This window comes from Anolis sagrei, chromosome 3, assembly GCF_037176765.1.
Source record: "Anolis sagrei isolate rAnoSag1 chromosome 3, rAnoSag1.mat, whole genome shotgun sequence".
Classification (NCBI taxonomy): Eukaryota; Metazoa; Chordata; class Lepidosauria; order Squamata; family Dactyloidae; genus Anolis; species Anolis sagrei.
Window position 1 is genome coordinate 57,641,214 of NC_090023.1, and position 13,056 is coordinate 57,654,269.

The 13,056-nt window shown below is 39.8% G+C and overlaps 1 protein-coding gene across 2 annotated transcripts in view; it reads left to right on the top strand.

Annotated features, from left to right (window-relative positions):
- GBE1 (1,4-alpha-glucan branching enzyme 1) overlaps nucleotides 1-314 on the top strand; it is a 292,266-nt gene extending 291,952 nt beyond the window's left edge. For both annotated transcript variants that reach the window (XM_067466679.1, XM_067466683.1), the window contains one exon: nucleotides 243-314. In XM_067466679.1, coding sequence (XP_067322780.1) covers nucleotides 243-297 — 55 coding nt within the window. In that variant the 3' untranslated portion in view covers nucleotides 298-314. The remainder of the gene's footprint in view (nucleotides 1-242) is intronic.
- Nucleotides 315-13,056: the final 12,742 nt, after the last annotated feature.

A 13,056-nucleotide genomic window follows, 5' to 3' on the forward strand; every position in this document is an offset into this window, starting at 1 on the left:
ATGCAAAAACGAAATGATTTCAAAATGTTTTCATTGCTAGGTGAAATTACAACACTTTCTGCACATTTTAGAGAAATCCCTACTCAAAGTATGTATTGTGTAAAATCTGGGTTTTACACAAACATATATTTTGTGGAGAAAACAGGCAAGACTTTTGTATAACATAATTTTTCGCACACACAAAAGTTCTCAAATATTGCTTGACAGTTGATGACCTCAAAAGTTTGTTTTTATGTTTCAAGGGCATCAGATTCTTCCTCGCTGCTAAAGAGAAGGAAAAAGAGCAGAATATTATAGGAATTGATTTTTATTAAGGACAAGAAAACTGGTGAGTAGTTATCTGATTCTTACTTTGAATGAAGTGTCACTAATATGCTGGAAACACTCACTCTGATGCTTGTTTGACTCTTGTCACTTAAAACAGTCTAGGAACAACACAGTCTAGGAACAACACAGGAGAAAGCTTACCATTTAAGTGGGGTTTTGTAGCTAAATTTCTTGTTTCCTGAATATCTTTACATCTATAGTTTTGTAATGACAGGTGTGGAACCATGGATATATAGTCTACACCATTTACACACCATTTGGTGATTATCCGGCACTTGAATTGGACTCAGACAACAAATGACACTATTTCAGTTCAATCATATATTGTATGGAAATGCCCAAGATAAATTAACCCTGATTTGGCAGAGGTGCTGTTAGATCTTAGGTCCAAGCCAGGAGACTAGGATTGATTTCCTCCTGGAAGGGTTGTATTTCCTCTTGGATCTGTTTATAGCCTGGGAGAACTCCTTGATTGTGGCTGTTCCTGTATTTCCAGGTGGCAACAGTAGTGAGTACATATCATGTAGTGATTTCAGCTTGGACCATGGTTAAAGGGTCCATGCCTGACGAGAGTACACTAAACCAGATCAACCAGAACAGAGAAACAAATTCACCAGCTTGAAGACAAGCCACAGAGGTTTATTATGATTTGGTCAAAAAGGATGCAAGTACAACCAATTTATTTCAAAAGGTACAAGCTAAAATCCAGCAGCAAGCTGCTACTGGTGCACAACATCAAGATCATATTACCTTGGTGTTGCAAAACCACCACGAATTGCCATTTCTTGTCTGAGTCCAATTCAAGTGCCGGATAATCACCAAATGATGTGTAAATGGTGTAGACTATATATCCATGGTTCCACATCTCTCATTACAAAACTATAGATGTAAAGATATTCAGGAAACAAGAAATTTAGCTACAAAACTCCACTTAAATGGTAAGCTTTCTCCTGTGTTGTTCCTAGACTGTGGAATACCTCCCCCCCTTCTTGGAGTTGCAATTACTTCCTATTTTCATTTTTTTTAAGAATCATGTGAAAATTAATATTTTTAGTATTTTTCAATAATACTATTGTTTTGATTGTTTTAGTGATGCTTTCTCTGGATTTTTTTTAAAAAAATAAAAAGTCAACCTAAAAATAAAGGGAGGAAGGAAAGAAGGAAGGTGGGTGGAAACATAGAGTCACTTGCTTTTCTCCCTACTACTGCTCTATTAAAGTCCAAACTTTTAGGGGGGAAATAAGTAGCTCAGCTTTCAGGGATTAAGCAAAAGAAAGGAGGGGCAACAATAACCCACATACTCTAATCTTTCAGCATTTTTTCACAACCTGTATTTTCCCTCTTAGGTATCTCCAGTTTTACTGTTTGTCCAACTTTTTATTTTATTTTCCTGCATCATTCATTTTATTCTCACCCAACTGGCCTTCCAGATCTAGATTGTGTGCAGATTTCCCCCTCTTGCTGCATCCCAAACTGAGTCTGTTTTTTCCCTTGAGCACTTCCATTTCTCTCCTTCATTGCTCCCTCCCTCAAACCCCACTTGAGATTTTCAATCATCACTTCCTAGCAGCGGTCTCTGAACTTTACTATTCTCACAATGCTGTTACCTGTCACAGTAAGAGAAATACATTACCCAACTCATTTTAGAAATGATTTTACAGTACGTCAAGATAAAACAGGCCTGGGGATACAAACAAATTCTGAAATGCTCTAAGATCAGTTAGACATAATTAGAACACAAAATGTTGATTAGATTGTTTCATTTTGCAATAATGTGAGTTTAATCATGTTAGAAATGGGTTGTAGGACTTCTTATGAAGTTTGTTATTTCTATTAAATTTTTAATCTTTAGAATAAAACTTTTCACAGACTAATGGCAACTTTAGTTTCCTTTCAAATAACAAAAAAAAGTATTACTTTTTACTGAAATCCAGCCGAGCTATTTTAAATTATTTTTATGTGCAAGTCTTAAAATTGTTTGGCAACTGTAGAGGGCACTTCTATGTTTAGACAAAAAAAATCTGCTGCTATATATTCATTCTTAGTAGCCAGGCATTTATCTAATGCAACAGTTTGACTGGCATGTTTTGCTTGCTACATGTTGATAATACTGTTTCAATTTATTTTTTAATTCAAGAGTTTACAAATTACGAGCAATATTTTTACTCAGAAGTGAGTAACAATTTGCACATCATCCAAGATGGGCAAGGAAACATCAAAAACAGTACACCAAAGGTTCACAGTTCTCAGGTGAAACAAGTCATCTTTCTGCACCTTGACTTAGGTCCCAATTTCTAAATAAAAGTTCCCAGAACCTGAAAAAACTTTACACTTGGAGTGTTGTGTGATTTCTGGACTGTATGGGCTTGTTCTAGCAGCATTTTCTCCTGATGTTTCACCTGCATCTGTGGTTGGCATCCTCAGAGGATCCTCGGAAGTTGCCAGCCACAGATGCCTGCAAAATGTCAAGAGAACATGTTAGAACATGGCCATACAGCCCAGAAACCACACAACACTCCAGGGATTCCAGCCATGAAAGCCTTGGACAACTTTATACTTATTTCTAGGCCTAAATCAATTGCTAGTCATATATGAGTAGGTCTGCAGAATCAGTGGGATTTATGTAAATTTTGGCTTAATCATTCAGCAATTGATTTCATAACTCTATTCTATTTAGAACAACCAACTGGATTCAGCCATCTGTTTTTTGTTTCATCAAAAATTTGACCTATTCTCCCATAGGAAGTCGTAGACCATGTTTTAAAGAGGTAGAAAAAGCTATTTGCTCCTTCTTGAGGATGGAAAGCTCAGTTGGATGACAGAGAAGCCTGATCATGCTCTAGAATAGCAGGATGACAGACTATCCCTGTGCAACTGACACATTAGCTGATGGACAAACATCCCTTCCAAAAGTTCATCGTGTATATATTCAGTGTTCAGTGAAACAATTTGGAAAGGTCCTTTGTCTGAAAACCTAAACCTCTTTTATCACAGTTTTTGGAAATAAAGTAATCAAATTGGTACAAGTCTACCATTTTGTTTGCTTGTACCGACTAGACTGCACTGGCATTTTGAGACAGTGTGAAGCACAGATTTGTACACAGCAGGTGTTATATCACCATTGTTTTTAAAAAACTTCTGGGGTATATATGCCAACGAGTAAATCCCCATATAACATATTACCTCAATCACTGTCTAACAAGCTCTCAATTTATCTCTTGATCTTCAAGTCATCACTGCTTAAAGCTTTTCCATTTCCTCACCTATTTCATAAGCCTTTTCTAAGCCCATTATGACTAAAGCAAATTTGATCTCTAGCCACCCAACAGACAGGCTAGGAAAAATGAATTTGTTTAACCCTAGGTATTGTGTTGTATGTGGGTTTTTTAAAAAGAAGTCAATAACTTTCATCACAGTTCAACAGCAAATTGCCTAAAGACAAAGCCATGACTTTATGAAAATAAAATTTAGCTCATATAGGAAATAATATGATACAATCTGAGTACGTTAACACCTTTGGCAACAGCCCAGGCAGAACTGAGCGAATGTTTTGTGCAGGAAAAGAAATGACAGGAGGATCCCTTTCTATTCATTTTCCTGTTTTGATATGAACACACCACTGTGTCAACAGAAATTGTGAAAGCAGGAGCACAAGTTATCACTGAACTGACTCTGAACTGAGGTGGACAAAAGTGAGGAACTATTACTTTTTTTGCATTCAGCCCCCAGAATCCTCAGCCATGCTCATTTAGAGAGACTTGGGTCACAGATCCAAAAAGTATTTTTTTAAAAGTCTGGTTATACAGAGGTAGCTTTGTACACATTGGAATGCACCTGCAATCTCAGATAGCAGGTGCTTTAAGGGTTGCAGTGAAAGCTACCCAGGCTTTTTCTCCTCTGGATTCCCTTTTCCTCTTGAGTTGGTGGCCCAACAAAAGTTATTCTACTTGTCACTGCTTGACCATTTACCACCAGTTCATCTTCTTCCAGTTTGTCATGAACAGCACTCTGGAAAAAGACCTATAAGAAAGCAAACAAATAACCAGAGAGGCACAGAAATGACCTTGAACTGAAGGAATTTTGCATGCCCTTGTGTTATTATTATTACTGTTCAGATTACATTATGGTGTAGTGGAAGCTGGTAGCTTTCTTGAGTGTGAATCAACTCCAGGGTTTAGGACTTTATCACACCTTCCTATTGTCTCAATGCAAATGGAAACCTAGTGGTTTTCGAGCATTCATTTTCATACTTCTCTGCATTAGCCCAACAGTGCAGCTTTGGCAATCTATGTTCCCTTGATCTGTCTCTTGCTCAGCCTCCATAACCCCACTTTCCTTCCCTATGCCCTATCTTGCATGCCTTTCAGGGTTTTTTAAATGACAATTTCACAATTATATCAGTATGATACAAAAGAATGAAATAGAAAAAAATTGGGAGATAACTTGCTCAGGAATAGCAAGCAGGCGCAGAGCAGGAAAATCACACCCAATGATGCCATATGACTGCTACCATATTGGAAATGCAGTAGAAGTCAATAATGGGAAAGGAGTGATATTGAGAGCCATTGGTGGGTTTTATCATCAGTGAAAACATGTGCTACACCAATGGAAGGAATACAAAGAAGCAGCAAGAAAAACATGGTGTTGTGTGATAGTACGGCCAAATATGCTATTATCCTGCTGAAATTCTGCTCTCCAGCCTTGTGTGATAAATTCCTTAGTCTGAACATTTAAGGAACTATCCAATGCCCTGAACTTATTTGGGTGAAACCACATCCTTTCTATTACTTTGGAATATCTCAGCTGAAGTGTGTATTACAGGCTCAGCAGATTCACAGAATGGCACCTCCAGAGCTGCTGTGGTTCACTACCACTTGTTTGAACAGGGATCAATCTTCTTTGAAATATGGATTAAAATCTGGATCAGATTCATAGATATTTGCACACAGTGTGAACAGATTCACACAGTGATATAGTGGCAAACATAAGAATTAATGATTCAATTGCATGCTGATCTGTTTTAGTGAGCCTGACATGCTCCAACTTGACAATAGCTGACATCTGCACATGGTTTGTATTGCTTGCTGTGCTCTGCCACTTAAGTTATGCTAGATAATGCTGCACCTGCAGTTTGATGTGCCCAGGGCCAACAACCAGAAGTTATGGTTATATATATACAGTGCTACACCTTGAGAACATCTTACCTCTTAAACAATGAACAGGCTCTTGCTAGATGCTGTGCTGGTCACATAGACTTCAGATAAGAATTACCACATATGCATTAAAATTTGCTCATGAACATTTTGTCATTGTCTGTGTAACTCTGAAACCGTATAAAATACTGATGATTGAAATACATTTTACTTATTTTGACCAGTGCTGTGATTAGGTTGTACCAAAAGCAGGAGTAAGTCCAGATGGATCCTTTGGCCAAAGTTATTGTTTGTTGTTTGTTTGTTTGTCTGTTTTCTTTCTTGCTCAGTTGCAGGGCTCCCCACAGCTCCATGTTCCACCTAGGGGATATAGTTGGATTAATATTTTAGTCTTACCCAACAACACCATCCATGTTGCTGTATACAGCTTGTTTGCACAGGCAGCAAACTGACATCTGGTGGAATTATGAGTAAGAGGTGTCAAAATTGTCAAGCCAAGGTGTACCACACAGGCAATCTAAAGCCCTCTAAATGACTTTAGATTGCCTGTGTGTTACACACACAAACAATACCCTCATGTATGATGGAGGGCAGCAAACAGTCTTATTACTGAATCTCCTGTCAGCCTGAGTGGCTTCTTTATGTACACTTTTGGCAGCAAAATGTCTGAGGATGTCCCTCAGGGAATGTCTATGGTATTATTCCTCTTGTCTAAACGAGTCCAGGGTTTTCTGGGCCAGTTAGGAGATGAAAGGAAGAATTCTTGACAGAGTCCTTTTATTTTCTATATATGCATTTTTCAAAAAGAATAACTGATCGAATCCAACACATGCTGTTCACAAAGTTTGGAAATAGCATCTTGTAAGAAATAGTACCAGCAATACATTATGTTTGGATTTACAAGAACACAATGACATTACATTGGCAAAGGATCACCGCCTTGTCGGGGCGCTGGAGCTTGAGCACCTCAATGATGTCATGAACGAAACCGTGAAGGGCCACCCAAGACGGGACGGTCATGGCAGAGAGGTCAGACCAAGCGTGATCCCTGGGGAAGGCAATGGCAAACCACTCCAGTATCCTTGCCAAGAAAACTAAATGGACCAGTACAACCAGAGATATGTCGATATGCCATTGGAAGATGGGACTCCCAGGTCGGAAGATGGCCAAAATGCTACTGGGGAGGAGCAGAGGATAAGTTCAACTAGCCCCAGATGTGATGACTCAGCTAGCTCAAAGCCGAAAGGAAGGCTAGCGGCCGACGGTACTGGAGGTGAACGACGAATCCGATGCTCTAAAGATCAACACACCATAGGAACCTGGAATGTAAGATCTATGAGCCAGGGCAAATCGGATGTTGTTATTGGTGAGATGTCAAGACTAAAGATAGACATTCTGAGGGTCAGCGAACTGAAATGGACTGGAATGGGCCGCTTCACATCAGATGACCACCAGATCTACTACTGCGGACAAGAGGAACATCGAAGAAATGGAGTAGCCTTCATAATTAATAAGAAATTCGCTAAAGCGATGCTTTGATACAACCCAAAAAATGACAGAATGATCTCAATTCGAGTGCAAGGAAAGCCTTTCAACATCACAGTGATCCAAATATACGCCCCAACCACAGCTGCTGAAGAAGCAGAAGTAGATCAGTTCTATGAGGATCTGCAGGACCTACTGGATAATACACCAAAAAGAGACATTATTTTCATTACAGGAGACTGGAATGCCAAGGTGGGAAGTCAAATGACAACTGGGATCACAGGCAAGCATGGTCTGGGAGAACAAAATGAAGCGGGACGCAGGCTGATAGAATTTTGCCAGGAAAACTCACTGTGTATAACAAACACTCTCTTCCAACAACCTAAAAGACGGCTTTACACATGGACTTCACCAGATGGTCAGCACCGAAATCAGATTGACTACATCCTTTGCAGCCAAAGGTGGTGGACATCCATCCAGTCGGTGAAAACAAGACCTGGGGCTGACTGTAGCTCAGATCACGAACTTCTTATTGCTCAATTTAAAATAAAACTAAAGAGGTCAGGGAAAATACACAGACCAGTTAGATATGATCTCACTAACATTCCTAGCGAATATACAGTGGAAGTGAAGAACAGATTTGAAGGACTAGATTTAGTAAAAAGAGTCCCAGAAGAACTATGGACAGAAGTCCGCAACATTGTTCAGGAGACGGCAACAAAGTACGTCCCAAAGAAAAAGAAAACCAAGAAGGCAAAATGGTTGTCTGCTGAGACACTGGAAGTAGCCCAAGAAAGGAGGAAAGCAAAAGGAAACAGTGATAGTAAGGGGAGATATGCCCAGTTAAATGTGCAATTCCAGAGGTTAGCTAGAAGAGATAAGGAACTATTTTTAAATAAGCAATGCATGGAAGTGGAAGAAGACAACAGAATAGGAAGGACAAGAGACCTCTTCCAGAAAATTAGAAACATTGGAGGTAAATTTCAGGCAAAAATTGGTATGATAAGAAACAAAGATGGCAGGGACCTAACAGAAGCTGAAGAGATCAAGAGAAGGTGGCGAGACTATACAGAAGATCTGTATAGGAAGGATAATAATATTGAGGATAGTTATGATGGTGTGGTGAATGAATTAGAACCAGACATCCTGCGGAGTGAGGTTGAATGGGCCTTAAGAAGCATTGCTAACAACAAGGCAGCAGGAGACGACGGGATCCCAGTTGAACTGTTTAAAATCTTAAAAGATGATGCTGTCAAGGTGATGCATGCCATTTGCCAGCAAATATGGAAAACACAAGAATGGCCATCAGACTGGAAAAAATCAACTTATATCCCCATATCAAAAAAGGGAAATGCGAAGGACTGCTCCAACTTCCGTACAGTGGCCATTATTTCTCATGCCAGTAAGGTAATGCTCAAGATCCTGCAAGGAAGACTCCAGCAATACATGGAGCGAGAGTTGCCAGATGTTCAAGCTGGGTTTAGAAAAGGCAGAGGAACGAGAGACCAGATTGCCAATATCCGCTGGATAATGGAGAAAGGCAGGGAGTTTCAGAAAAACATCTACTTCTGCTTCATTGACTATTCTAAAGCCTTTGACTGTGTGGATCATAATAAATTGTGGCAAGTTCTTGGTGGTATGGGGATACCAAGTCACCTTGTCTCTCTCCTGAGGAATCTGTACAAGGACCAAGTAGCAACAGTCAGAACTGACCACGGAACAACAGACTGGTTCAAGATTGGGAAAGGCGTACAGCAAGGCTGCATCCTCTCACCCAACCTTTTTAACTTGTATGCAGAACACATCATGCGATGTGCGGGGCTGGATGAATGCAAAGCTGGGGTGAAAAATGCTGGAAGAAACATTAACAACCTCAGATATGCAGATGACACCACTCTGATGGCTGAAAGCGAGGAGGAGCTGAGGAGCCTTCTAATCAAGGTGAAAGAAGAAAGCGCAAAAGCCGGGTTGCAGCTAAACGTCAAAAAAACCAAGATTATGGCAACAAGAATGATTGACAACTGGAAAATAGAGGGAGAAACCGTGGAGGCTGTGACAGACTTTGTATTTCTAGGTGCAAAGATTACTGCAGATGCAGACTGTGGCCAGGAAATCAGAAGACGCTTACTTCTTGGGAGGAGAGCAATGTCCAGTCTCGATAAAATAGTAAAGAGTAGAGACATCAGACTGGCAACAAAGATCCGCCTAGTCAAAGCCATGGTATTCCCTGTAGTCACCTACGGATGTGAGAGCTGGACCTTAGGGAAGGCTGAGCGAAGGAAGATCGATGCTTTTGAGCTGTGGTGTTGGAGGAAAGTGCTGAGAGTGCCTTGGACTGCGAGAAGATCCAACCAGTCCATCCTCCAGGAAATAAAGCCTGACTGCTCACTGGAGGGAAAGATACTAGAGACAAAGTTGAAGTACTTTGGCCACATCATGGGGAGACAGGAAAGCCTAGAGAAGACAATTATGCTGGGGAAAGTGGAAGGCAAAAGGAAGAGGGGCCGACCAAGGGCAAGATGGATGGATGGCATCCTTGAAGTGACTGGACTGACCTTGAGGGAGCTGGGGGTGGTAACGGCCGACAGGGAGCTCTGGCGTGGGCTGGTCCTTGAGGTCACGAAGAGTCGGAGACGACTGAACGAATGAACAACAACAACATATATATATATATATATTATAAAATAGTGTAATTAAAATTACAACAATAATGTGACAAAAATAGTACTATTATGTCTTTATTTAAAGTTTTTTTTAAAAAAAAATGATGTGTTTTAGAGAGAAATTCTGGCAGAAAGGCATTAAAATACAAATAAAAATAGTAAACTACTCTGAATCCCCCTCAGGGTGAGAAGAGCATGATATAAATATAGCAAATAAATAAATACAACACTCACAGTTTGCATGACATCAATAAGTAATATCAGTAATACTAGTAAAACAACAAGCAGCGTTTTAAACATTGATCATTCAAATATATAAGAAGGAATAGTTCTGCAACCTTTTCCAATACATTTTAGGCAATAAGGTGGCTTTTTTGAAATGCTTTATCAACATGTGCATTTGTACCAGAAAAGCACAGAAGGAAATGATCCAGAATAACAGGGGGAAGTGAAAGCTTTGTCAAAGCATATATACATAGCACATTGTAAGATTCCTACAAGGTGGAATGGCTACATTAGGAATTCTGCATCTTTCAATGCATTTTAAGTGTAAAATGGAAACATGAGGTGCAATGTGGAATGACTGTATGAGGTCAGATCAATCCACTTTGGAGGCATTGAGTAATTTAGAATTCTAGTGCATGAAAATAAATTTAGGATAAAGAGATCTTAATTCTTATTGTATTGTGAACTGGAACTGAAAACAGTTGCATTAAGACCCGTCGCAAACTAGGTTCCTGCGGGAGAAAACCTTGATAGCACGTCCCTGACGTCACGAGACTCCGCCTCTCGCCCCGCCCCTTTCTCCCCCCCTTTCTCCGTGCGAGAGTGGTTTTTCCTTTGCTAGGGCAGCATTGCCAGTGTATTCTCTCAGTTGGCAGAATTCAACTGAGAGAAAATGCGGGCAATGCTGCCCTAGCAAAGGAAAAACCACGCTGGCAAAGAGAAAGGGGCGGAGAAAGGGGCGAGGAGAGAGGGGCAGGCTCATGACGTCAGGGACGTGCTAGCAAGGTTTTCTCCTGCAGGAACCTAGTTTGCGGCGGCTCTTAGATGAAAGCAAAGCCATCTAAACCAGCCTTTCCCAATACTGGTTTGTTAAATTGACATGGGTCTACATTTCCTAACATCTTTAGTCAGAAGGGATAGTTATCTGGGCAGCATTGATGGGAGGCGGAATAAACAATATAAACTTTTTTGTTTACAGTTACTCTTACACAAACTAAATCCCCACCACACTGATTTGTATAGATTTGTATAATGAAGTTCAATTATGTTAAACTGCATTATTTGAGCCTACATTGACCATGCAGTGCAGTTTCAAACTGCATTGTATGAAAGTGTGGATGCACCTATGTTTTGCCAAGGTCTAGACTAATACACAATTTAAGTTGTGTAAAATCTACCTGCTGTATATATTTATTTATTGAGAGCAGAAGGCAAATGGATTTTTCTCAAGCTTTCAGAAGGTTTTAGGGGGGGAAAAAATCTTAAAGGTAATAACCTTTCTGAATGCTAGAAGCCTCCACAGGCATTTCGGCTCTAGGCAGGATTACCTGGGCAGCATTATATATCCTCCATCTCATTTTCAGCTCTAATGCACCAGTTATGCAGTCTGGTGGCTTATACAGGCTTATGTGAAGTTCCAGCTAGATGGAAAGAAGTAGTTTATTTTACTTCATTGATAAGAAGAGTCACTAATTACCGAATCTATAAACTGCATAGTATCTAACTTGGTGTGAGAATTACATTAAGTTATTCTAGGAAGCAACAATTACAAGAAGAAAACTGCTTGACCAGATAATATTCTGTAATTGTTTGAATAAAAATTTGGAGAGATCTATAGGGAGAGGCTTAAGTTCTCCAGTATGAACTTTCCTTTTCAAAGTCTGCATTGCTTTCTTTCTGCAAAATTGATTAAAAAGACCTGAGTCCTACAACAAGTTCACCAGTGTAATCAAATGTCTGCCTTAATCTGTGCAATGATGTGATTCCAGATAAACACCAAAATACTGTTCAAGTTGCTACAAATGTTTACAGGCAATATAAGAAGTTAAAGGTAGAGGATAAACAATTAAGGGAAGCTAAAGAATAGACTGTAGAATCAAAAAGGCCTGTTGTTCACTCCCCTTCCCCACCTTCCACATCTTTTGTTTAAATCATGAGAACATACACTTGAATGAGCCCCTCAAAATTTATACATGTTATCATGTCTGAAACTTTCATTTTAAAGTGAAAATTAATAGTGTCTAAATTATTTTATGGAGCAGCAACCATATGTAGTAATTTGATAGTTGAAGTATGATCCCAGACAGCAGGGTTCAAATACCCGTTTAGTCATGAAAACCACAGGGTGATCTTGGGTAAGTTGCACTCCTTCAGCCGCAGAGAAAGGCAAGATGTGTTCCTCTGAACACATCTTGAGAAGAAAACCCTTTGATAGTTTTGCTATAAGTAAGAAACTTGAAGGCACACAACTGAAAAAGAAAACCTGTTCCAGAACTGTGTAAACTAATAATTATTATTATTATTTTTATTTATTTATTTATTTATTTATTTATTTATACCCTGCCACCATTTCCCCAAGGGGACTCGGGGCAGCTTACATGAGGCCAAACCCAACAACACATCAGTAAAACAACAAAGCAGTAAGCAAATAAACAATACAATTAATATAACTCACATATAAGCAATAACACACACAATTTAAAACCTTATGGCCAGGCCAGATGTAATAAATTAATTTTTTAAAAATAAACACTGGGCATGAACAGAGGTAGGATGTATCTAAGCAGGAGGATTTGAAAAGATAATGTAGGGAGACCAACCCAATGGGTAGTTAAAGTGCTTCTAAGGACAATTGCAGAGAATTAATCGGAGCAGGGCATTGTTCCCTTTATTCAGGGAAAGCACACTGGAACAGCCACCTTTTCAGGCTCCTCTGAAGGATTGCAAATGTGGGGGCTTGTCTGATATCCTTGGGGAGTGAGTTCCAGAGTCGGGGGGCCATCATAGAGAAGGTCCTCTCCCTCATCCACACCAATCGAATTGTCCCAAGGACCATACAATAGATCTCATACAAGACAGAAAGGCCTTGCTTCATAATCCTCCAGCTGGCCACATGGGAACTTACTCAACAACAATATCACTATTGTGAACAGGGAGACAGGATGATCAGTAGTGTAGTTTGGGTGCCTCAAGGGTATCTTCCAAAGATTTCCCAGTCCTCAACTACACTCACAATCCAGGGAGGAGGACTTTATGATAGTAAGCTTTCACTCTACTTTTGCATGCTTGAAAGAGAAAGGAAGAAGTCCTAGGATTCAGTCCAACAGTGCAAATACCAATTCCCTAGTCACCACTTTGCATAAAATAGAGTATGACAAAATAATTCTTGCAAAGACAGGAGAGTTAGGTTTTGGCGTAGTGGT